The 27,162-nt window shown below is 31.3% G+C and overlaps 1 protein-coding gene and 1 non-coding gene across 2 annotated transcripts; both read right to left on the reverse strand.

Annotated features, from left to right (window-relative positions):
• Window positions 1-18,703: 18,703 nt before the first annotated feature.
• TRNAT-AGU (transfer RNA threonine (anticodon AGU)) lies at window positions 18,704-18,777 on the reverse strand. Its single transcript has one exon. It is a non-coding gene; the product is annotated as a tRNA-Thr (tRNA).
• A 2,657-nt stretch (window positions 18,778-21,434) lies between these two features.
• LOC105775534 (zinc finger protein 6) lies at window positions 21,435-23,050 on the reverse strand. The gene is made up of 2 exons (XM_012598044.2): window positions 22,304-23,050; window positions 21,435-21,734 (listed from the first exon to the last, which is right to left on the reverse strand). Exons 1-2 carry the CDS (start codon window positions 22,848-22,850, stop codon window positions 21,682-21,684), a joined length of 600 nt encoding a protein of 199 aa, XP_012453498.2. The 5' UTR covers window positions 22,851-23,050; the 3' UTR covers window positions 21,435-21,681.
• Between the last annotated feature and the right edge of the window lie 4,112 nt (window positions 23,051-27,162).

The raw sequence follows: 27,162 nt of genomic DNA on the forward strand, positions 1-27,162 counted from the left end.
CTACACCTCAACTCCATCCTGAATCTTCGATACATCATCTTCTTCATTGTTGATATCCAAACCTTCCATCGCGTTTTCCATTGATCAAAGCCCTTAATAATTCAATGTTAAACCCAAACAATTTGTTACCTTTTCTTTTTAAAAGAAACCCCAATTGATAAAACAAAAGAACCCTAAAATTAAAGCTTTAAAACCAAGAAACGTGTCACAATAGAGCAAACGAAAAAACAAAGAAAACGTGCCATATTGGCAAACTCTTAAAGATGTGTCATGAAATAAGGTTTATCTTGTGTAGTATATTTACATTTTGAAATGAAAAAAATATATAATGATAAAACGGTGGATTTTCTTCTATGTTTTTTTAAAAAATGGTTATACATAACTTTTCGCATTTTATTAAACTCATATTAATAATTCAAATCATTATTAATTTATGTCAATTACACTATTAAATATTTAAATATTTTAACTCATTCACATTTATTCATTTCGCAATCTTATAATCAAATACTTAAATATTACATTTTTCATTATTAATTCCTTCTCACTTATATTTATTATTAATTGATGTCAATTACATTATTAAATAAATATTTCCTAAACTTTTCTAATAATCAATAATATTTTTATTTAATTTTTTATTATTTATTTAATATCATATTTTCTATATTATTTATAATATTCAAAACACTTTATACCATTTTTTTATCCATTATTATTCAAAATTCCACCAAATCCTTTACCTCATAACCCTCTTGGTTGCTATCTGATGGTCCATACCAGAGTTACTTAAATATTTGCCTAAGATTCCAACAATGTACACAATATCCAGACGTGTACATACTTGAGCATACATTAGATTCCTAACAGTTGATGCATAGGGAATCTTTTACATTTCTTGAATTTCAAAGTTACTTTTAGGGCATTGAGCAAGACTAAATTTGTCTCCTTTAGCGATAAAGGTGTCACCTAGTTTACAACTTTGCATGCCAAACCTTTTGAGTACTTTATCAATATAACTCTTTTGTGGCAATCCAAGAATACCCCAAGATCGATCTTGATGTATCTGAATTTCTAAAACAAAAGAGGCGTCCCCAAGATCTTTCATCTCAAAATGCTTAGATAAAAACCTTTTGGTCGTGCAATAAGCCTTTATCATTAGCGGAAAGCAAAATGTCATTGACATATGGAACCAGAAATATGTACTTACTCCTACTGAAATTTGTGATACACAAAATCATTAACAATATTCATATCAAAACTGAATGAAATAATTACTTGATGAAACTTGTGGTACCATTGACGGGAAGCTTGTTTGAGTTCATAGATGGATTTTGTCAATTTGCAAACCATATTCATTGGGTCTTCCGATTCAAAGTTTTTTGGTTGCACCATATAAATTTTCTCTTCAATGTCACTATTAAAAATGCAGTCTTAACATCCATCTAATGTAACTCAAGATCAAAATGAGCAACAAGCACCATGATTATACTAAAAGAGTCTTTTGATGAAATTGGAGAGAAAGTCTCTGTAAAATCAATGCCTTCTTTCTGAGAATATCCTTTAACTATAAGATGCGCCTTATACCTCTCAACATTACCATTTGCATCCCTCTTGGTTTTAAATATCCATTTACAACCAATTGGTTTTGCACCTTCAGGTAATGGGACAAGTTCCCAAACTTTATTGTCTTGCATAGACTTATACTCATCTTTCATGGCATCAATCCACTTTTGAGAATTAGAACTTTTCATGGCCTTGGATCAGCTTCCATCATTCTATTATCATCCTCATGTTATTGGAGAAATACAACATAATCGTCTGAAATATCATTTTTCCTTTCTCTCGTGGACTTCCTTAATGACACTTATTTTTGAGGTTGTTGAGTTTTTTTTCATGAACAATTACCTCATCTTGAATAGAGAGTTGTTCAATATTGTCTTGTTGAGGTTCTGGATTCACTTCTTGATCAATGATAGGTATGAGAACTTGAACATCGTCAAAAGTGATAGTAGGAACTGAGTTAGAATTCAATTCCTCTTCAAAAGCAATATCTTTAACATTATTTCTCCCCCCAAACTCAACATCCTCAAAAAGTGTTATAGTTTTGGTCTAAAAAATATTCTTAATTATGGGATCATAAAACTTATATCCCCTAGATCGCTCAGAATAATCAGTAAAGTAGTTGCTCACTATTTTAGAGTATAATTTCTTTTCATGTGGCTTATAAGGCCTTGCTTCAGCTGGATATCCCCAAATGTAAAAGTGCTTTGACTAGGCTTTTGACCTGTCCATAGCTCATAAATTGTGTTTTTGCAATTGCTTTAGTGGGTACTCTATTCAGAATGTAAGCTATTGTCTTAATGCTTTTCCCCAGATGGACTCAGATAAGGTAGAATGAGCAATCATACTCCTTACAATATCTTTAAGAGTTCTGTTTCATCTTTCAACTACACCATTCATACTGGGTGATCTTGGCTTAGTGTACTGTGGGACAATACCGCATTCCTCTAAGAATTTCGCAAATGGTCATGGACATTATTCACCTGAGTCATCATATCTACCGTAGTACTCACCAACACGATCAGATCTAACGTTCTTAATCCTTTTGTTGAGTTGATTCTCAACTTCAGTTTTATAAGCTTTGGACACATCTAGAGATTGAGATTTCTCATGAATGAGATATAGTTACCCATAACGTGAGTAATCATCTCTGTATGTTATGAAATATTATTGACCATTTTAGGATGCCATAGGGAATGACCCACAAATATTAGTATGAATTAATTCTAAGACGTCTGAAGATCTGTTTGCACCCAATCTCTTAGTTTTGGTTTGTTTTCCTTTAATGAAATCGACATAGACATCAAAGTTCATGAAGTCAAGGGACTCTAAAATACCATCAGACATAAGGTATTCAACTTTAACTTTTGAGATATGAACTAAGCGATTATGCCATAATGATGCTGAATTTTTCTTATTTAATTTGAGTTTAATGCCATGTGAATCCACATACAAGGTTTCATTATAGGATGCAACTGTTTCTAACAAATAAAAGTTGTCATAAGTATTTAAATAACTAACTCCAACAGCATTTAAATTTAAAGACAAACTAAATTGATTATTTTTTAATGAACAATAATATCCAAATTTGTCCAACAAAGAAATAGAAACTAAATTCTGCCTAAATGACAGTATAATAAAATATCTTTTAAATCCAAATAAAAACTAGTTCCCAATAACAACCAAAATGCCTAATTGCTTCCACTTCTACTGATTTTTCATCGCCTACGAAGATGTGTCTTTCACCATCACTTGACTTTCGGTAACACAAGCAACCTTCCATAGAAACACTTATGTGAGTAGTGGCACCAAAATCTATCCACTAAGTGTTTCTAGGTATTGAAGCTAAATTAGCTTCAGAACAAATCAAATTAAGAATTATACCTTTCTTTGCACCCAGACTTGATATTTGATACATTCTTTGTTCACGTGTCTAGACTTGTTACAAAAGAAACAACTCACTGTAGCTTGTTGTTGCTTCTTTTGAGCTGGACCCTTAGCAACTTCATTTTGATATTTTATTTTCTTACCCTTGTCTTTAGGGGTATTGGCCAAATAAGAACTTTCAGACTTATTATGTTTCAACATTTCTTCCTCTTGCACACAATGAGAAATGAGCTCATTTAGAGTCCATTTCTCCTTTTGACCCTTATACTTCATAGACATCAAAAAGTCAAAAGTGATGTCATCTCAACCTTATCGTTTTTAGCAAAACATTCCTCAATTTCATCAAGGAAACCCTTGGCTTGAGTAATCTCTTTAGATTTTACGCCCCTAAAGGCTTCTAGAATGCTGTGTTTCATGATCATTAGACTCATGCGATTTGAACGATTCCACCTCTCAAAATCCCTCTTAACATCAGGGGTGTCTTTCGCAATGAGAGGTGCAGATTATTCTTCCCTTAATGTAAGGTCTATGTCCATACAGCCATGCACTATAAGTAAGTGTCTTTTTCATTCATTAAAATTAGTCCCATTAAACATGAGTATATAATTTATATTAGTAGATATTAAGGCAGCAGAAGATGAACTTGCTAAATATAGAACAAATAAAAACAAACTCACATCAATATTCATAAATAAACAATAAATTCAAGACAATGGCCAATCTCATCTCTAGATACCAAATACAACATTAATATCAAGTCTTTGGATAGTAATATTAACGAAGCGATACTCTTGTTGTAGCAATCAAACATTGAAAATAAATAATGTCAAACAATTAATTAATCTTTGGACTAACTTATTGCTCATATAAAATACCTTATAATTGTCACACATTTATCACCTCAGTTGTCATTAAAATTCTGCCAAATATTAACTTACCTTTAGGTCAATCAATAAACGCATGAATCACAAAAACATATAATCATCTTAATATTTTAAATAAACTAATCAACACAAAAGAGGTCACTTTGGCGGTATTTTTGTAACACCTCGAAAATGGGGTTGGAAGTTTTAAATCTGTTGGTTGAGTCAAGCAGGATTCAATTAGACATTTATGTTTTCTTTTGTGTTTGAAAGTCAACTATAAGCTTAGTGGTTTAGTGGCTGGGTGTTAGTAATCTTTTAGGTTTTGTGTTCAAATCCCCTAAGTCACTTAATAAGAAATTTTTATTTATTTTGGTTTTAATTCTGAAAATTTTGATAGGTTTAATTTAATTTGGTTAAGTTTATAATTTGTTTCATTTAATTTGATTTATTTTTATTAAAAAATAGGAGAGTAATCCCAAGAAAATTGACCCACGTTGCTTTAGTCTCTCCTCCTCTTTCACGTCTAACTCTTTCTCCCTTTTTCAATTTCAAGTTTTTGATTTTGCTGCCCATTGAATTTTCTTTGCGCCATTATTCTCTTGTATCTTTGGTTATTTTTTTCCACTGTTAGAGTATTAAATCTTTGTAGTTTTGCGCCATTAGTTTCTGTGGCTTCATTAAACGGTTAGCATTTTCATTCGTCAAAGTTTTGAAACGTGTAAGTGTTCCCATTTGGGTTTTCTTCGATTCATTAATACTGTTTAATTGAGGTTTTTAAATTGGTAATCGTAATTAGGTTTTCAAATCGGTAGAAGGTGTGTTTATTGAATACTCGTACTTAGGAATGAGTATTGTGGTTTAATTTTTGCAGTAATATACATTTTAAGTTGTGTGAGTATTTTTATTCCGTTTTAACAATTGTATGTTCTTGATAATTTTGGTTGGGATTTTAGTTCAATTTATTATGAATCAAATGTAATGTCTGAAAAATTGTTTTAAATTATTTCCTTGAATTCATTGTTGATTTAATTGAAAACCATCTTTCGTCTTTCTTTATAAAAGTATTTGTAAAATGTCAGTGGTAGAGTCACATAGCAAGAGCAACAATTTGAGTTCATTGTGCATTCAACTTGGTAATTATCTATAAAGAGTGTAGTGGATAATTATGAAGGTGGTGATAAATAATACATTTTTGAGGTTATACATGTTTAATCCTATCTTAACCTTTTGAAAGAAAGGAGAAGTCTGAACTTGAATAAGTATGTATGTATACACGATATATATATGATGCATAGCTGGTCTTGTTATTGCTGCCTGAATTGATCTGGGCGGTTGGAGTATTAACTCTTGCGTGTGGATGAAGAAATAGAAGGTAAGTAATATATATACAATATATATGCGTGAGTTTGGGTTTTATAATACATAAATATATGTATATGAGTGGGTTTATATATATGAATATTATTATATATTGGAGTATTTGGGATATCGTTATCGCTTGTATAAGGTCCCTGAGGGAGTATTTTTATATATATGCAATTGTAATATATGATTTTGTTAATCCCATAAGTTGTTAATAAAATGACTAGATGTGATTAACAGAAATTATACATCTTATTAATTTAGAGTTTTCGTAATTGTTTGTATGTGTGGAATACTAAAATTTGAGTATGGGTAAATCTAATTATGCTAATCTAAACTGTTTATTAACACAAGTATCGATTAAAGAAATAAAAAATGAGCTTGTCCGACTCTATATATCCGTAAGCTTGATTCTGTATGTATTTGTATTTTGGGTTGGGATTTAATTTTGGAGGTGAAGGAAGTTTGATGCGGTAGTTAAACCGTGTTATTATATTTCAGTGATAAAATCACAATTATGTTAGCAGCTTGACTTCTTAACAATATCAAGATAATGACCTCTTCGTAGTGTGAATTGGATGGATGGGCCCACCATGACGCAACATGGTGTGTAGAGGTTGGAAAGGGTCTCGGTTAACCTTATTGGTGTGTGTGTGTGTAGGATATATGGAGATGGTGTATAGAGGCTGGATAGGTTGGTATTGGGACAGGTGCATGTGTGTATGAACTGCATATGGTCTGCTTTTGAGTAAATACTTCACATATGACTATCTGGTTATGAGATGATCTCAGTTTTTGTGTATGCTTAAATAATTTCATGTGAATACGATTCGCGTATCTATTTAGTATTATAATTATGTGATATGCCAATTTGATATGATTTCCGTTAATGATTCGATTTGGTGATCTTGTAAAATTTTAGTTAACTATTCGACTCTGTGTTATTACGTTGTTTAAGACTCACACTGGGTTTACGTAGCTCACTCCTTTAATTTCTCCTTTTCAGGTAACCTTCGAGAGTAAGGGTTCGACTCAGCAAACCAGAGGTCTCGGAAATAAGCATTTTGGTTTGATTTAAATAAGCTTTCATAAGTTTTGATAACCTAGCTTCATTTGAACTGTAAGAAAATTTTACTAATTGTGGTATGAGTTTGGGTTTTATTTTAGTTTTGAACAAAATTAGAGATTTTTTGCATGAACTTTGATTTTGAGACTGTTTTGTTAAATAAACACTCAAGTTTTAAGTGTTACTATTACAAATTTTGAAATACAACAAAATTATGATTTTTCTTCTGCTGCAATGATGTTTTTGAAATTTTGAGTAATAGATTGCTTAGTCTGAAATGGTTGCAAACCGACCTGGAAAATATCAGTTTGGTCTAATTTAGTTTAAACGATTTTTAAACCTCATTTTGCAAGAATGTAAGATAAGATTTGTAGAATTTTGTTAAGCATAAGAAGAAAAATGGATTTTTTTTTTGAAAAAGTATTTAGTAATTTGAACATCGTTTTGTTCTGGGCCATTTCGGTGGCTAATGTGATTTCTGAAATTCGGTCGAAACTTCTGAACCGGGTTTTAAGGTGTTATAATTTTGTCTCAATTAATTTATTTAAAATATATTTAAAAACTAAAATTTAAATTTATTTATTTTAAAATAATTTTCTTAATCTCATCTTTAAATCAAATTAAAAGATAATTGTCGAAACCATTTTTGGATTTGAAAAAAACGGGGATCGACTTTGAAAATAAAATGGGAGTCGCCACCGATCTTTTATTGAGGTGTGACCGGTTCACCATTAAAAATGATTTTTGGTCTGCAAAATTTGAGAAAATAAGTTCGGGAGTCGGTTACGTACGAGGAAGGGTTAGCACCCTCGTAACGCCCAAAATTGGTACCAAATTGATTGTTTAATGTCTTAAGGTCGAAAAATTAAAAAGATTTTGAAATACGATCCTTTGAAGTTTTGAATAAACCAAGTTGAATAATGAGATGTACTTATTTTGAAGAAATAAATTGCCACACTCAGTGAGTTAGGGTGCAACAATTCAATCGTCAAAATTAAGTATGTCTTTTTAGTTTTTAAATTTAAAATTCATGCATTTTGAGAAGGTTGTTCGGTCATTTAAGTCAAACGAGAAATCAGAATCCAGTAAGTTAGGTTTCGATTTTTCGAAATTCTTAAACGTCAAACATTGCCTTTATTTTAAAATCAGGATAACAGAATGTCACATTCGGTAAGTTAGGATCCGACATTTTGAAATCCTAAATGCTTAGTTAAAATGATATGGTTTAGATAAAATAATCACATGGCTATTTAAATTCCCCGAGAAAAATTGGAACCCAGTAAGTTAGGGCACAATTCTCTTGAGAATTATAAACGCTAGGCCTTTTTAATATGAAATAGAATGAAAAGAGAAATTTTAAAAGAAATATGTGATGCAAAAGATAAATGATAATTCAAACTTAGACCTAGAAGTGGCAAATAAGCGATAAATAAATACAAATAAAGAATAGAAATAATAGTTTTAATAATATCATACTAATGCTAACATTGACAATCGAACATCAAATTCTAAAGTATATCCAAGATAATAAGAGAGAATTTCACCTAACAAAATCTATGCACACAAGTTCTAAAAAGAAATTATTCACGAATTAAAAAAGATTTGAAATAAAATAATAATGACTTCAGATAATAGCATTTGAAATGAACTTGAAATAAATAAAATATGTTTATTAATTCACCTTAAATAATACATATAAAATAACTATGTAAGAATCTCGATACATATATAATTTAAAAATACCACTTAAATAGGTTTTGAAATGAATAAATTATATAAATGAAATCGACCTAAACCTCATATATACATGTAAAAATACTTTGAAATTTATAACCATAATAATATTAAACATCAAACAATAATATATATATATATATAATTTTTGAAATAATTTAATAACACCTACAATAGCATTTAAAATATATGAAAAGAGTTATAACACAAAATGAATTATTAAAATATGTACAAGGTATGTTAAATTTTTACATATATAGATGATGAAACATATGATGATATAGAGTTAAGAAATAAAATAAATAAATTTTAAAACAATGTATGATAAACTCAAAATATGTTAGTAATAATTTAAAATAACAATAAACTGTATCTTAAGATTACAAAAACATTTGGAAACAATATTAATCCTACTATTTAAAATTTATTATAAATAAACATATTAAAATAAATACTAAAACTAATTTTACATCATACTATATATAAAAATACTAAGTGTAAATGGAATCTTTCTTTATTCACCATAGGGATCAATAATACTTATAAAAATAAATGGAATATCAGATCAATGAGAAATAAAAATAAAATAAAAAATGATAATTAAATCGAAATTATAGCATCTAAAAGATTAAACTTACAATCAATCCAAAGTATAAGGACTAATACATCAATTAAACACATAAGTTCAAGAGTCCAATATTCAGATAATGAAAACGCCGCCATTTGGCCATGCACCAAATTGAAACCAGAATAAACTATACGATATAAATCGAAAAAAACTGCAGAAAATCGAATTAGAACAATACAAAACAAAAGAGGACTGATTGCGCAAATAGTCCAATGAACCAGAATGCGCGGATCCTGCCCCGGGTCGGGTCACCGCGCAGGTCGCAAGCCTCTAAACGGCGTCGTATTGCGTTGCTACTTAAACAAAATTTTCATTAAAAAAATATAAGTAACATATGCCCCAAAAAAGAAAAAAAGCTGCTTCTATTTCTCTGCTAGGGTTTTGCCCTAGCTTTTGCCGCCGCTCGAACGTGCCACCATTCGAAAACTCCCGATCCCCGTCCAAACTCCGATCGCGATGAAGCGGACAGGGATGCGATGGCCGTCCTAAAGGTAAATCTTCACTTCTCTTTCTCTTTCTATTATTTTGCGTAAGAATGAAACGAAGAAGGAAAATAAAAAAACTGAGAATTACCTCTGAAAAAAGGATCAGTCGATCTTTTTATTTCTGTGTTTTTTTGTATTTCAATATGTCTCCCTCTTTTTTTTTTTTTTACATTCGATTCTCCCCCTTTTCATTTTGGTTTTTTTCCCCTTTTTATATCGAAAATACAGATCATAATAAAAAGAGAAAATTCCAAAAATTTCATTCCTTTTCGCTATTTTGTCTTCTTCCTTTTTTGCTGCTTTGGGCTTGTTGTTTGCTGCAGGTACTGGAGTACGGAGGTAGACGTGGCACGTATGGAGGCGCGGGTGAGGCTGAAGGAGAACCCTGGTGGCTGCGGCGCTGGAAGCTGTGATGCTAGGGTTTCTGGTTAAGGCTAGTGAGTTTGTAATCGGGTCTGGTACTTGGGCTGGACATTGGGTTTTAGGTGGGTTAATTTGGGGCTTGGTGGGTCTGTAATTAGATATTGGACCCAAATTGCATTGGGCTTTGTAAAATGGGACATTTTATTATTATTTAGTTTATATATATATTTTACAATAATCATATATATACTTTTCCAAAACAACATGCATATTATATATATATATATAATCAAAATGTATATAGGAACTTAAGAATCGAAACACAAATCATGAAGAAAAAACAAAAGCCATGATTGATATATACATATATTCATATAGCAAAAGCACCGACTTGACCTTCATGCAATCACCGAATTGAAACACAGATCATGCGATCTTTATTTATTTATTATAAAGCTAAATGCAATATAGGATTGTAAACATAAATTGATTCGCAAAATTTTCAAATAAAGATTAAAACGCAGGTGTCAAATAGTATTACACAAATATTCTAAACCCTATAATTGAATCCATCAATTCAAAAATCACCTAAATTAAAAATTAAAACAAAACCCTAAAATTTTAACATGAATTCAACATAATCAAAATTTTAAAAACACTTTAATATAAACCTTCAAATATAAACATATATATCCGAAATATAAAACCCATGAAAATTTATGAATCAATCATTCAAAGAAAGAACCTTAAATCAATTCCCAACGATTTGACATGACGAGACTCGATACCACTTGTTAGAATCGTAAATCAGAATATGATATAAAACTTAATAAATCACAAATAAAGATCTATCGTGTCAAATCATTAAAAACAAAACGATAACAGAACTAGATGCGGAAGTGTACCTGAATCCATGGGTTCCTTGAACTTTTTTTGGATATTGAGATTTGATCTTTCAAATTAGCACACAAGAAATCTTGAGGAGGTGACTCCTTCTTTTCTAAGGATAATATATTAGAAAATTTACATTGTGTATAATTTCGGGACCATAACCCTAATATATATAACTTTGGCACATTAACTCTAATTTCTAATCAGCCCATCATCAATTAGAAATTAGTTACTAGAGTATCTATACATATTTAACCCATACTTTATTTAATAATTAAAGCCCAATAAACCTCAACCAAAATAGATCATTTTTAATTTAAGCTAACCTATCATGATAGTAAATAATAACATGTAATTACCCTTATTATATATGTGATGTCCATATTTTCCAACATACCCCATGTAACAACCCAATGTTTAAGTGGTGTCATAAATAGTGGTTTTGAGGCCACTAAACCCAGCGAGTAAGTTCGTAAATATTATTATTTAATATTTATGAGTCAAATATGGTTTTAAAAAGGTTTTTGAATTGGTAATTTATGTTTTATAATGATTTATTAGGTTCGAGTGGTAAGACCCTAAGGTCAAATAGTTTTAGAAAGTGAGGTATCGGGACCTCGTTTCCATAAAACGAGCCGTAAATATTTTTATAAATATTTACAGAGTGTCCTTAAGGTAGTATTAAAGTTTCATTGAAAATTTTTAACTTTTTGATAGTTAATTAATTAAAAAGGACTAAATTGAAAAAGGTGCAAAACTTGCTAATTATAATAATTAAGTGATTGAATAATAAATAAAGAAGGCCTTAAGTAACAATTATACCTAAATTAAAGTTATGACACGGAATATGAAGATAAAATAATAAAATAAAGAGATTGAATGACAAATTTGTAATTTTGATGAAATTAAAACAAACAAATGAAATTAAAAGTTTCCTATGAAAATTCAACTTCAATTTCCGCTTAAACCAACATAGAGAGAGATATTTAAGCTGGTTATTCATGTTTTTCTTCATGTGAGTTCAATTCTTACCCTTTTTGTAATTTTTATATTTTGAGATGTTGCAATTAGGTCCAACTAAATCATACCTTCGCTTTTGATTTTATTAAAAATTTTGGAAGTTTATATTGATAAATAATAGATTTTTTGATGATTAACATAGATTTAGAGCTTTGATTATGTTGTATGTTGACTTTATAAAGTGATTTTGTTAAATATTGATTTTAGGATTAAATTGTGAAAATGTTAAAATATTAGGGTTTGATAGTGAATTTTGGATTTATTAAGGAATTTATGAGGTCATATAATATTTGGATAGATTATTGATTGAAGAAAATTAGTTAATTTGATAGATTAACTAATTAAGGGATTAAATTGCAAAAATTGTAAAAGTTTGGGGTAATTGCATAAATTTGAAAAATAAAAGGGTATTAATTGTAAAATTAATTGGAAATGAAATATATTCTAATAAATGAGTAACTTTTATATTCTAGATCAAGATCCCGTAGATACTCGTGTAAAAGGAAAAATAGCGAAATAATCCCTGAACTTCTACAATTATTACAATTCAGTCCAGGTAAGCCCGTACGGTTAAAATTTAAAATTTTTATAATTTTTAATAGTATTATGCATTTATTCTATTGTTGTCAATGAATTATTGTTGGAATTATAATATTGGATTGAATATTCGGTTTGAATTGAACGCAAGATTTGAGTACATTTGCAATTTGGTGTATGATGGTATTGGAGGGAGATATCAGCATTTTACCCAAGTAAAATCGAGATTTAGCTTTTGTTGCTAACTCTTGTGTTTTACTTTCTGTTTGGCGTGATTGGATGGATAAGCTCTTATGAGCTTCTGTTCAACTTTCGAGCTTCTGTTTAGCTTTTGAGCTTATGTTCAGCTTTCAAGCTTCTGGTGGCGTATTTGGGAGGACCAGCTTTTATGAGCTTCTGTTGATGATGTACTCTGATCCGTAAGTCGTTCTTCGAATGGAAAGATTTTGGTAAAGTAATTTATTTAATAAATTTGAAAGATATGTTATTTATGTTTGTTTTGATTTGAACACAGATGCATTTATCAAATGAAGTTGTGAATGATAGGGAGTTGACATAAATGACTTTATTTATTTGACTTGTTATAGTAGGTTTGGTAAGATTTTTATTTAACCCGTCGAACTTAATAAGTTTCATTAAGCTTATTTGTATAGTTTAATGTCTTTGTAGATTATCGGAAGATTGAACGATTGGATCAGCACACAAGTCACATTATCCAGCTTATCTTGGTAGTTTTTGAAACGTTAAATAAGGTTTATATGGCATGTATAGGCTTTCGTATGGTCTTATTCAAAGTTTAGGTTATGTAAATATAATCAACTTATATATTGGTATGAGAATAAGGTATAATTATGATGTTAGTATGAGTGATATATGTAATGCCCAAATTTTGCCCGGCCCGCTACTAAAGTAAACCAAATGAAAAAACAAATATAATCAAAGTCCACAGTCCAAATACAAGGGCCAAACGTGGCCCAAATCATTTTAACCCAATGTCTAGCCCAAAATTATAACTAAACCTAAATAAACCCTAACCATCAGCCCAAAGTTGACCCAAGCCCCACACAAAGAATCAGAAACCCTAGCCCTTTAGCATCACTTCCCTCCAGCCGCCGCAACAGTGGCCTCCTCTCCCCAGCCACACGCATCTCTCGTACGTAGCGCCACCACGAGCCTCCAGCTGGCCTCCCTACCCGTACCTGCGCAGCACACAAACAAACAGCAAAAAAATAGAGAAAAAGAAAAAAAAGAAAAAGGAAATTTGTATTTTTGTTTGATTTTATCTTTCCTTTTGTTTTCGGGTTATAAGAACCCAAAGATGTACTCAAAGATAGACACGGACGATATAAAAAACAATCAACACACACACATACAAAGATTGTATCAAAAACGAAATCAATACAAGGTTTTTTTTTTCATTTTTTGTTTCCGTTTCGGATTTTCCCTTTTCTCATCTTTATTATTATTTTTCTTTTTTTCTTTTAATTTGTTTTTATAAACTGAGTAAAGAATAAAAGGAGAAAGAAAGGGGACCTACCAGGAATCTGTCGTATTCTCGTCGGCTCAAATCACTGTTCGTGGCGGAGCCATGGCGAAGGAGCGGCAAATTCGGGCAGAGAGACGAGTAACTGAAACCCCAATGGAGGCAAAAGCAATTATTTTTAATTTAGGGGTTGCAATTTTTTTAAGTAAAATTTCGTTTAAATAACGTCATAATACGACGTCGTTTTGAGTTAGGGTTCCTAGCGTCAAAACGACGCTGTTTAGAGGCGTGCGACCCGCGCGGTGACCCGACCCGGGGAAGGATCCCCGCGTTTTTGCCTCAGTGGGTTATTTGCGCAAATGGTCCTCCTGCTACTATAGCGTATTCAGATCAACCCTTTTATTTCTTTTAAATTTGGCCAGACATTTTATTTTTGTTTCATTTAGTCCAGTTCAGACGCTGCGTTTTGAGAGGGCGGGGAATATTTTTGATTAGTCCTCCATGTTATTCGTGCGTTGCACATTGTCCCTTATTTTGTTTTATTTACGATTATTCCTCGATTAATTTCATTTTAGTTGCAATTTAATCCTTTTTTGTGTTATTTGTTTCTTTTTAATAAGTTTAATATTAATCTATTATTATTATTATTATTTGTTATTTTTATTGACATTATTTTTATATTTGGTTACATTTTCGGTTACCTTTTTTTACATATGTATATTACTTTATTATACACTATTATTTTTAAATCCTTTTATTTTATTAGTATTATATATTATTATCTTACTTTGTGGTGAATTATTTTTATTAATCTAATCTAATATATCTTTAATAACTTTTATTTTATAATCTACTTTTAAAAGCTACTTTTATATATTTCATCTTTAAAGATTTATATGATAATATCCCTATTATTATATATTATTATCTTACTTTTATTAAATTATTTTATTATACATATGTATGTACATAAAATACTATTGATTTCAAATTATGTGTTTTAACTGTTTCTATACATGTAGCCATTTTCTTTTTTTAAAAACCCTATTTTATATATTCCGTTTATTTTAAATTCTTTACATATATATATATATATTATTGTGTATATATTATCATCTTTATTATTATTAATTTTTTTTCTCCTCTCATGTATTACTTATTTAAATTAACATATGTATACGATTTTATGTATTTTGAATAATATCTATTTTTAAATTTATTGGGATACTATTATTTTATGAAGTATTTGTTTTAGCTATATTTTGATTTATTTCAAACTTTCGTATATATATATATCATTTCAAACTTATTTTAATATATAATTTCCTTCTTCCATGTTGTTTTTTGGTATTTAAAACTTGTTACATTTCATTTAATTCGCTTATTACTTTTTTTTAAAATTAACTTTTATTTCATTTTACTTGCTAATATGGATGTTAGTATTTGCATAATGTAGGATATAAAATTGTTGCTCCTATGTATATGATATTGTTTATTCGTATATGTTGTACCTTTGCTATTCATTAGTGTATGTTTTAGTTTATGAATTATTATTTCGCGTTATACGTTATTATTCAATCGTTCTTTAAAAAAGATTACAAATGTCAAAGTTATCTCATGCAAAAGTTTTCAAAAATCTTCAAAACACTCGAAGTTTGGAATCTTCGAAGGAATTGAGCCCTAACGTATTGGGTTCCAATTTTCCTTGTTGAATCTAAATAATCAAAGATTTTCTTTAATCAAAACACATAAATAAAAGCTCATTCTCGGGAATTCGATACGCTGTGTCCTAATGTATTGGACATGACATGTTGATTCCTCGAGATGAGAATTTTTAAAATAATAATAAAGACGATATTCGATATTTAGGAATTTAGTGAAATCGAGCCCTAACTTACTGGGTTTTGATTTTCTTATTTGACCCAAATGATCAAATATCCTTCTAAAATAATGCATAGGTTTTAAAAGTTAAAAGATAAACTTAATTTTGAAGATTAAAAATGTTGCGCCCTAACTCACTGGGTGTGACATTTTATTTCTTTGACATAAGAGTGTTTTATCATTCAATTTATTCAGGTTAAAAGAATTGTACTTTAAAATCTTTTCAAAATTTCAACACTAAGACATTAAACAATCAATTCGGTACCAATTTTGGGCGTCACGAGGGTGCTAACCCTTCCTCGTGCGTAACCGACTCCCGAACTTATTTTCTCAAAATTCGCAAACTTAAAATTATTTTCAAGGTGATCCGATCACACCACAATAAAAGATCGGTGGTGACTCCCAATCTTTATTTTCAAAATCGATACCCATTTTCAAACTTTCAAAAAAATGGTTTCGACAATATATGTATGTATGTATTTGAATTGTAGTAAACTTGGGTAACTTTGTTAGGTAATTATTTAGGTAAGTTTGGATGCTTAGTTTCTAAGTTGTCATTTAAGGTGCCTAAGGGCATATTGGTTGTATGTGGTGATAATACATGTCTAAGACTTGATTTTAGCTTGTTTTGAATGTCTTATTATGGCTTGATGATGTGTAATTTGTTGAGTCTAGGTTGATGTCAATTTGGGTGAGAAATGTGGCTTGAAAAATAGCCTATTCTCTTCCACACGGGCAGAGACACGAGCCTGTGTCTCAGCCGTGTGTGACACACGGCCAAGTGACACGGCGTGCGTCCTCTGTATCTTTTTAAGAATGCAAGTCAGTATGCTCACACGACCTAGCACACAGGTATGTGACTTGGCCGTGTGACCCAAGTCAGTGAGTTACACGGGCACATACACAAGCTAAGACACGACCGTGTGTCCCTATTTTGAATGCCTACACGGCCTAAGACACGAGCATGTCTCCTGATTGTGTGAGTCACACGGCCGTGTAATCCCTGCAGCTTTGAAAAATTCCAATGTTTTATGAAAAATCTTTGAGTGCCCGATTTAGTCCCGACTTATTTCTAACGCGTATTTTGGGCCCCGAGGGCTCATATAAAGGACAATATGTTTGATTTTGATTGTTTTCTGACATGACTGTTATATTATATGAAATGTTTGTTTATTTGATTTGTAAACTCTGGTAATGCTCCGTAACCTTGTTTTGGCGATGGATATGAGTTAGGGGTGTTACACCCTAGCTAAGTTATTGTAGATTTTTTCATTCTAGAAATTAGGTATCAATACTTGTCTCTAAGGGTACCGCACCCTATGTGCAGGAGACCCCAAAACATGCCAAAATGCTCTATTTTCATGCCAAAATCAATACCTTTCATTTCCATACCTCAATTATCCATTTTAAACATAAAAAACCATCAAAATAACATGTGGTACAATATGTTAAAAGCAATATGATAAAATAAGTTAAAGCAAAAACCATTAAATCACTTCGAAACTTACTAATTTACCACACACTCACGTGTGCACTACTTTCATACGCAAAAAATTGCTCCAATCATAACTTGACACGTATAGCTTGATAGTAATGATAATGACAGTTACATTGGGAACCCAATAAATACGTCATAATATGTCGCACGCTTCAACAGTTTCATCATTAAATACATAAGAATATATATATGAATCTTTCTACCTCACCATAAATCCAACAAAAGCTAAAAAGCCTCAATAATTCAAATTTCAAATTTCAAATTTCAAAAATAGATACATGTATAAATAAGAACTTAAATAAAATAAAAGCACACATAAAGTACATAGTGCTTTGAAACGAAATTCTAATTAGCTAGCCAAACCTTCAATATCTACACCTATGATGCGAACTTATTCAATAGACTCGAGAAGGTCACTTTGTAACCTTCTCTCATTTGGGGGACAATTGTTATACCTACGTAGTAGACCTCATAGACCTTTTGGTGTACCTAAAGAGATTATGACACGTGTCTCCTGACGGAACCGACATCACAAAGGAGCATGCATAGTCAACCTACCAACCAGCATGGAAGTCCAAATTCATTGATTACCAAGCGTCCTATCTTAGGACGTAGTATCATCGTCACTACCAAAAGTATCAAATCAAACTTCCATATCAATTGCCTGAGGACACGTAGTGAAGTTTGTCTCCCACTATAAAAGGACCATGCAAACAACTCCCACACACTCACGTACTCACTTTTTTCTGCCAGAAAAAATAAACTCCTTCACCAGAGATTCATGTCCCTACCTTCACTAAACAAACCATTGTGTAAACCGCTACCTTCCTTCCCTATTAATCCTAGTGATTGACAAATTCATTAAAAATTTATTAAACAAAAATAAAATAAAGTACTAAACAATTGTGTTTTTAGTAATAAATGATAATACTAATTTCTAATGCAAATCAATGTATTAATGTATCATAATCATATTGTTCAAAAATTAAAGGAAGACACGTATATATTACAGTTAAATTTGAATATAAAATTTTAAAAGTTGAGTGATTCTTGTCCAAAAATTTAATTAGGAGTTATTTAGGTTAAATATATAAAGAGACTATAGATTTTAATTATAAATTAAAAGATAAATCTTAAAATTATATATAAATTTTAATTTAATTATACTAAAGGGGTGCCCTAACCAACTGAGCTATAAGAGCATTGCTGAAAGCTTAATAGAAAGTAATTAAAAGAACCATAAGTTTTATGACTAAAGTAGATTACATGTCAGAACTCAAAAGAGGATATATAAAGCACCTTGCTCTTCTTGTTGAGAGTCAAACTCAAGACCTCCCACTTAACTAGCGGGTGCTCTAACCAGCCGAGCTACAAAGGGCTTGGTGGAAGCTTAATAGAAAGTAAATTAAAGACCCCAAAAGAGAAAATAAATTACATCTTGCTCTTGTTGAGAGTCGAACTCAAGACCTCCCGCTTACTAAACGGGTGCTCTAACCAACTGAGCTACAAGAGCCAGATGGTATCAATTCGGTTATTTGCTTATATAAATTCTTATGACTAGTATTTATTCTATTCCAGAATTCCTTGCACATGTATGAGCAAAAGTGGCTCTGTCTGAAGAGATAAAACAGGAAGCTTTTATCCATGGTGCGGTTCCTTGGGAGCGAGTAAAGGTTTACAAGAGGGCCCCTGCTTGCATTTCAAGCTTCCATTTTCCACCAATACATGCCATTAATGTCGAAATGGGCAAAGCTTTACAGAAATATCAGAAAACAAAAAAGATGATGATGGTTTTTTATGGAGATGAGGAGAGAGGGACCTGGTTTATGTTTCCTCAGCTCATCCAATTAGATAATACCCAATATTAAATGTAACATTTAAGCACTTTAGCCTATTGATTGCAACTTTGAGGATTCCATGCTTGTGTTAAATTAGATGAGGATTTAAATGAAAATCGTTTCTAAGATAAAAGTTAGACAACTGTTAAAAATCAGATTTTGTTTAAAAAAATAGCCTTTTGATTCATTTTCATCTTTGATTTTTGTAAACATTTTTATAATTTTAATATTCTTTTATTTCTATAATTTTTTTAATTTTTATAAATAATTGAAGAGTCTTGTTCAAACAGTTGGACCTAAAATCGAAAATATAATCAATTCAAACTAAAAAACAATTAAAAATACAGTTAAAAATCATATTTTTGTCTTAATAAAATTAGCCTTTTCCATTATATTTTGATTTTTCAGCTTTGATTTTTTAAATATAATTTCTCATAATTTCTTTATTTTTATATAATTTTTAATTTTTTATAAAATTTTCTTAATTGTTATTAACATATATATATTTTAATTTTTCTAAATGGTTGAATAGTCATGTTCAATCGATTCAACCTAAAACCAAAGGTAATCTTGATCTATTATAACTAGAGTAAACTACGTCTTATTAGTAAGTTTACACTTTAGTTACTCAATTTTAAAATATTGCAAATTGGTAATTAAATTATTCGAAAGTTATCATTTAAGTCATTAAGTCGCTAGGTTACTAACGAATGTTTGATGGTTGTTAACTCACTATTCATCATAGGGTAAACTATACAAAAGCCCACTCCATTATTGGTAAGTTTATACTTCGGTCACAAGTTAGTCACCAAGCTATTTGAAAGTTTTAGGGCTTTACGGGCCTCTATCACAGTTGCATTCCAATAATCTCACCATCGTTCGACCTCCTCCTTTAGCAAATAAACACACTGAATCAGAGTTTTTTCCCTTCTTTCAACTTTATGGTTTAATTTTCCTTGAAATGGCCTAAAACTTCATTGAAAAGCCCTAATGGAGAAGCTCTTCGATCTCTATGCACCGTTGTCAGATGGTCGCCTAACTCTGATATGTTCTTCTTCTCAACAAGTCTTTCTCCTTGACTTTTTTGATTAAGTCTCTATCACTTAGAACTCTCTAACTAACTCTTGACTGAATTTGATACATTTGAGTCTCCTTTTTATTTTTGATATTTGGATTTTCTTTCCTCTGATTTTATTTTATCCCTTTTGCTTCTATAGGTCCTATTTGGGGTTTGTTGAAAGAGGAAACTTTCTTTCTTTTTTATTTGCTTTGTTTTTTGGTATTTTTGTTTGCTTTTATTGTGCTTATGGTGATTTTTTTTTGATAAAAGCTTATGGTGATATTTGGTTGCTAGCTTGGGGTAACAGTGTGTAAATAACTTAATTGTATATTTTCTTAGGTTATAGTTTTGGATAAATGGAAAATGATGATTGGGTTAAAAATAAAGGGTTGCTGAGTTGATTGGGTCGGAGATGAGGCATGGGGTTGATAATGGCTTTGTGATGGTCATTAAACTAACTATAATTACGACAAAGGCAAACACACCTATCGAACAATAGTATAGCTATGGTGAGTAGGGAATATTGTATCTACGGGACTAAAAGTACTAGTAATTACCGTTTTTCTATTATTTAGCCAACAAATTGGAGTGATTGTTTTTAATCTAAAATTTCTAAACTAATTTAACTACGAATGCAACAGAGAATGAAATGGGAAAAATAAACGAAGATAACCAATGAGAAAGACAATACCTAGGAAAGAATCCACCTAGACTTCACTTATTATTCTGAATCAAAATTAAACGATTTATTCACTTGTGCCTTGATCCGTAGAAATCCCTAAATTATGTTAATATCTCTTTCGAGAGTAAGAACAACTAACTCTAGGTTGATTAATTGAAATCTCTTTCTAATTAAAACCCCTATTGTCGCATTAAATCGATCTATGAATTCCCCTATTAGATTTGACTCTAATCCGATAGATTTATGTCGTCCTATTTCTAGGATTGCATGCAACTCCACTCAATTATGCTAGATCTACTCTTAAACAATGACTTTTGCTCCATTGAAATAAGCACATTAAATATGAATTAATATCCTAAAAATATTAAAACATGAAATAAGCATACATAATTGAGAACAAGAATCAAGTATTTATCATGTAAATCAGAAATCAAATAATAAGATTCATCATATGTTTCATCTTCCCTAGCTATTTAGGGAATTTAGTTCATAAATCTGAATGAAAACATCTCAAAATCAGAAAAACCACAAGACATAAAGAAATTCAATAAAACTTCAAAAAAAGTTAAAAGGAGATCTTCAATCTTGAAGGAGATCCACTTCTGAGTTGGCTTCGATGGCCTTCTTCGAGTGTTCTTTTCAATCTTCTTTGAGTGCTCTCTTAGATCTTCTTCTAATTGATATTTATAGACTTTAGAATGCTCAGAAAGCCTAAAAATTGGGTTTTTTTTTTTTGCATATTTGGAAAGCAGGGTGTGATATCGACACAGGCTGACACATGGGCGTGTGGTCAGCCCATGTGGAAATTGCTAGGCCATGTGGATCCTGGAAACAACTCTATTTGCCCGATTTTGGCTCGTTTTTCGCTCTTTTCACTCCCAAATGCTCTCCTAAGTATAGAAACATGAATTTAAAGGATCAATAGAATCAAATTCACTATTTTACATAATTAATCATCCAAAAAACGCATTAAGAATGGAATTAAAATATGTTACTTTTATGACTTATCACTTTGTTAGGGTTTGAGGCTTGAATTGTTAATATTGTTTGGATTATCAGGTTAAAGAGTAATTGTGCAAAGATTGAGTGCCTAATTGTAAGCTTATTAGTAGTTCAATGACCAAAATGTAAATTTACTCATCCCCGCATTTGATGTCTTTGGGAAACCTAATAGGTCAATGACCAACTTGTAATAGTTCAATGATTAAATTATAACTTTTTAAAATTTAGTGACTAAAATATAAACTTACTAATAGCTTAGCAACTTTAGTAGTTTAAGCTTATAATTAGATTATTATAGTCTATTAGGATGCATATGTAAAGGATAGAGAGCTAAAATCACAAGGAGCATAAGATCAGGTCGCAACTACAATTATAGATTGTTGAGTTAGTCCGGGAGCGGTGGATCATGTGGAGGCAGTACCAGATGGTGCTAGCCGCAAACAGAGATCGATGTTACCTTCTTCATTTACATCCGCAGCTACTAATGAATCCAATGTAGACCCCACGTCAACTTCAGTTTGTACTACTAGGAAAGGTCCCTCACTGGGTTGCACCCCGACAACGTGCAAAGAACGAGGACCCCTTAGAATTATAGGCGTACACGGTGGTGAGGGACCCCAGAAGACAACCGCATGTTCATCACTTGGGCTCAAGTTTGTGAACCCTGATCTGGCATAAAGCGACGGCCTTGATCGAAATGAACGCGCAGTGATAACATGGCCAGTGGTCAGAAACCGTTGATGATGGTGGGCAGTGAAGGAAGAGGCCAGTTTTTCCTGTCGCTCTCTTTTGTGGGCGTTCTGATGGCCACCCAAAGCTTGAAAATTGGGAAATCCTCGGTGACAATATTGGCACTCGAATCTCCTGTTGTCACAAGGAGTTGCTGCAACTGGGAAACCGAAAAGCTTTAGCTTTGAAGATTGATTATTCCTTCCGGTCTCATCACCGGCGCCATTGTTTTCTGATGCACTTCTTCTACTCATTGAAATGGCTGCTTTGCTCATGATGTATTAATTCGTTCGGATCCTCCATAGAATTTATAATATAGGGAAAGGATCATTTGCCATGCATGCAGACTGACGCAAATACCCTTTAGAGGGATAAATTATTTGTTCGATATCAAAGAGCGAACCATATTCAAAACAATAGGCAGTGTTGTCGAGTTCACCATGGATACCTTTTTCTATTGGGTTCCTCGAATAGACAACAATCACTCGTGCGAAAAAAGTAGGTCCTAACCTTTCACTTTAACCAGCGGTTCTGCATCATCTCCTTTTAACATATCCCACTCTCATAGTTTATAAACAACAATAACGCATTAGGTTACGACATGTGTAAGGACCCCTCCAGCATGAATTATATGAGATATCCAAAGGCATATATCCATCATCCAAATAACATGAAATACTACAGTACTATGGTTTCCCTTTTGGTGCACGGTCTATATGGAAAAGATATCATGTCAATGATGGCACTCAGTTCTCACTGTCTAGGCGTTTGGTAGTCCAACCGATTCCAATAATTTTGAAGCGTGGATTATTACACACACAATTTTCTTCTTACAGGACAGGATGGAATAATTACAAAAGCATTAGTACTTATCCATATAGCTTAATATGGATGGAAAAACATTTTAGTATGTAAAAGCTTAAAACATTTAATCATTTTATTATTTTAAATCCAATTTTATATGCACATAATAACCGATTAAAGGGTCCACAAGGTACAAACAGACGTACTTTGTGGTACAAATTCAACTTTAATCCCTTTCAAACATTAATACTTTAATTTAATCTTTTTAGTTTTTTATTACATATAAAAATAACATATTTGGTCTCTTTCAAAAGTTAAAAATTGGGTTTTGATTCAATTGCAATTTGATACATAAATTTTGTAGTGCAATTATACATATGAAACTTTGATTGTGGTTCAAATGTATGCATAATACTTTGATTTTGATTCAATCATATGCATTTGAATAAATAAATACATCAATTTATTTATATATTTGATAAATATAATTATTTGTGTATGTAATATAAAAATATGTGGGGGCGTGCCTCGCATTTATCGTACACGTTGCAGGCACCTTAGACGAGAATCGATGAAGCAACCGAATAAGGGCCAAAATAGGCTCGACATTGGGACGAGGAGGTCCCCGACGTCGGGACTCCGCAACGGTTTTTGGCAATGGACGTGGCAACGACGTTGTGATGAGGAGAGCTAGCATGTCACGCCGATTCCTGATGTTATACAACCACATTTTGTACAACTCAACAGGGCTTCTTCTCCCAATTGGACTCTGATTACTTCAGGGTTATTAGTATTGAGCCTATTTAAAGGGCCTTTATAACCCTGATTTAGACATCACAATCAACAACGGCTTTTCTTGATGGCTACAAGATGTAGTCGCATATGAGTTTTGGTGAGAGTTTCGTGATAACTATGAAGAGAATTTTGTTCTCGAATTAGGGCTTTGTTTTAGGAGTTTGGATTTGTACATTTAGTACATTTAGGTTTGTTTTGTCCATATTATATTCTAGTTTGTTTACTAATTTAATGAAAAGTCGAAGCCTCCTTTGCCCGTGATTTTATCTTCTTTGGAGGAGTTTTCCACATAAAACATTCGTGTTCGATCTTCTCTGCTTTTCTTGATGGCGACAAGATGTAGTCGCATATAAGTTTTGATGAGAGTTTTATGGTAACTATGGTGAGAATTTTGTTCCCGAGTTAGGGCTTTATTTTCGGGGTTTGGGTTTGCACATTTAGGTTTGTTTTTTTTTTCCATATTGTATTCTCGTTTGTTTACTAATTTAGTGAAAAGTCGAAGCCTCATTTGCCTATGATTTTATCTTCTTTGGAGGAATTTTCCACAAAATATTTGTGTTCGATCTTCTCTACTTTTCTTGTTCGTCGTTTATACGGGTCGATCCCCAACAAAACATCAAATGATGTTATATCAAGAATTATGTTAATTTGTGAGTATTGAATCAAATAAAAAATTTATGTATAAAATTATACAAAATTAATGTTCAAGTAAGTAATTTCACATTAAATCAAAGTTGATGCATATTTAAAATTTACCTCATTAAAAATTTAATTTAAATCATTTCAATGTAAAACTTTTAACTTTAATTTTTTTTAATTTTATCTTTAACCTATCACAAAATTCGTAAGTACTAAAAAATCTTCAAGCGTGGTACATTACACTACAAGCCACTGTCACAGCATGGCCCCGTTTGGTCATTCTCTGTCAAACGAGCTTGCGTATTTGTGACAATAGTACTAAAAAATCTTCCTCATGCTAATACGCGGCATATATTTTATCATGCTTCTCTCTTTTCATTTTATAAATGATTAATTTTCAGTTTTGGTCCTTTTAATATGCTTAAATTTGATATTTAATCTTTACACTTTATTTTTTAACATAATTTGATTTTTATATTGTCTTTTAATATTATTAATTAGTTCAAATAGTTAATATAGTTAACTTTTCAATTAAAATGTTACATGGATATATAATTTGAAAGCAAATTTTTAAATCTAAAAAGTAGAGGAATTTAAATTCTTGAAAATAAAAGTAGGAGGACTAAATTCCAAATGAACGAAGTGTAGAGACTTAGAGTCAAGATTGTTTAAATCAGACTGGCCAATCAGATCGGGAACCAATTGGGGTATCAATTCAGAGTAATGCTTCAGACTAGCTAATTCGCAAACTGATGTCAACTGGTTGAACTAGTTTTTATTTTTAAAGTATTTTTTTTATTTTTATGCTTTTTTAATGATTACTTTAATTCAATAGCACGAACCAACGGCAATTCACCCACCAATTCAATTTTGAAAACTTTATTTAGAGTATATTTTGATCTTCAAATTTTTACTCTATAAGTTGACCACGCATTTCTTCTCTTGACACTTGTGCAAACCAAACAAAACTTTTATTTTTTTCTTTTAGTTTTAAAATAATGGTATTATGTCAATTTTAACCCTAGAATATGATTAAGATTTATATATGTATATATATATATCTCTGAAAGGAAGGTCCATCTTCAACTCATGCTAACACGTGCCACACACCCATCATGTTTTTTTTTTTTTATAAAAATGCTTAATTTTTAGTTTTGGTATAATAAGCTTAAATTTAAGATTTAATTGTTATAATTTAATTTTTCATAGATGCAATATGGACAAATTCTCAAGATTCTTTTAACTTGGCTTTCAAATCTTTTTGGATTTTGCACTAACAAATTTCCCAAGGCATTTGTCTTCGGTTCATTGAATGTTCCAAATATTTTTGTATTGAGAAACAAAAGTGTGGTCACTCGATTCACAAGCGACAGGAGTTCTCCCGCAAGGATCGTTTTGGGTCCACGCAATCATCTATCAAAAAGAATTTGGGTTAATATCACATTTGGTCCTTCAGCTTTCACTAAATATGCAATGTGAAACCTACAAAAACATGTATTACTTGGTAATTTTACTATTCTTCTAGTAATAATCCATCCCAAAAGCATAACGGTGTTTCAATGGATTACATGTGAACTACTATGAGTCATGATCTTATGGGATTATGGTTTTTTTATCTTGTTTTTACTGGCCAAAATTGGCCCAATATGAGTTTTACATTTTGTTTTTTGTTTTTTTTTTTATTGTTGTTTAAATGTATCTTTATTTTTGGTATTGCCTAATATTGGTGCCAGCCTTCAGGTAGGCTATCGCCCACCCTTTTCTCCCTCTCACCAACTCTTTTTCTTTCTTTCTTTCTTCTCATTCACTCCACATGTCTTCTCCATTTTCAATTTGTAAATCTATTTTGTAGGTATCTTTATTGTTTCACAAGTTGTGTTAGATAGATGACAACACTTGTTGATCACTAAAACTCCACCTATCACCAGTAATTTTTCTTGGAAAGTGGGTGACTCTTCATTATCTTCTTAATATATTTTTTTGAAAGTATTTCAGAATAATAAATGATTTCATAGTCAATTTGGACTTATGTTGTTTTAAGTTTTATATGTTTTTTTGTTTGTTTTTCCATTGTTTAATAAGTTTTCAGTTTTAGAAGTTTTGTCGGCTCTTGTAGCGTGTTTTTTAGTCTTGTTTATGAATGTAACCTTAGTTTTATAGGTGATTTTAGGGATGGTTTTGTTGTCATCCTCTCTAGTTTGGTGAATGCTCGATTCTTTTGTCGATTTTTGCTTGTCGCTTTGGACCATCCCGGGTTGATTTCCTTATCGTATTAAGTGCTTGCAGTCACTCCAGATATGTCGTGATTGAGTTGTGACAAAGCCAATTGTCAACGTGTCATGATGTTCT

Source organism: Gossypium raimondii, chromosome 10 (genome assembly GCF_025698545.1).
Source record: "Gossypium raimondii isolate GPD5lz chromosome 10, ASM2569854v1, whole genome shotgun sequence".
Classification (NCBI taxonomy): domain Eukaryota; kingdom Viridiplantae; phylum Streptophyta; class Magnoliopsida; order Malvales; family Malvaceae; genus Gossypium; species Gossypium raimondii.

Coding starts and splice junctions, on each gene's coding strand:
- LOC105775534 (XM_012598044.2), bottom strand. CDS start 22,850: ATGAGCAAAGCAGCCATTTCAATGAGTAGAAGAAGTGCATCAGAAAAC. Junction 21,735..22,303: donor TGCGGATGTAAATGAAGAAG/GTAACATCGATC, acceptor TTCTATACTTAG/GAGAGCATTTGGGAGTGAAA.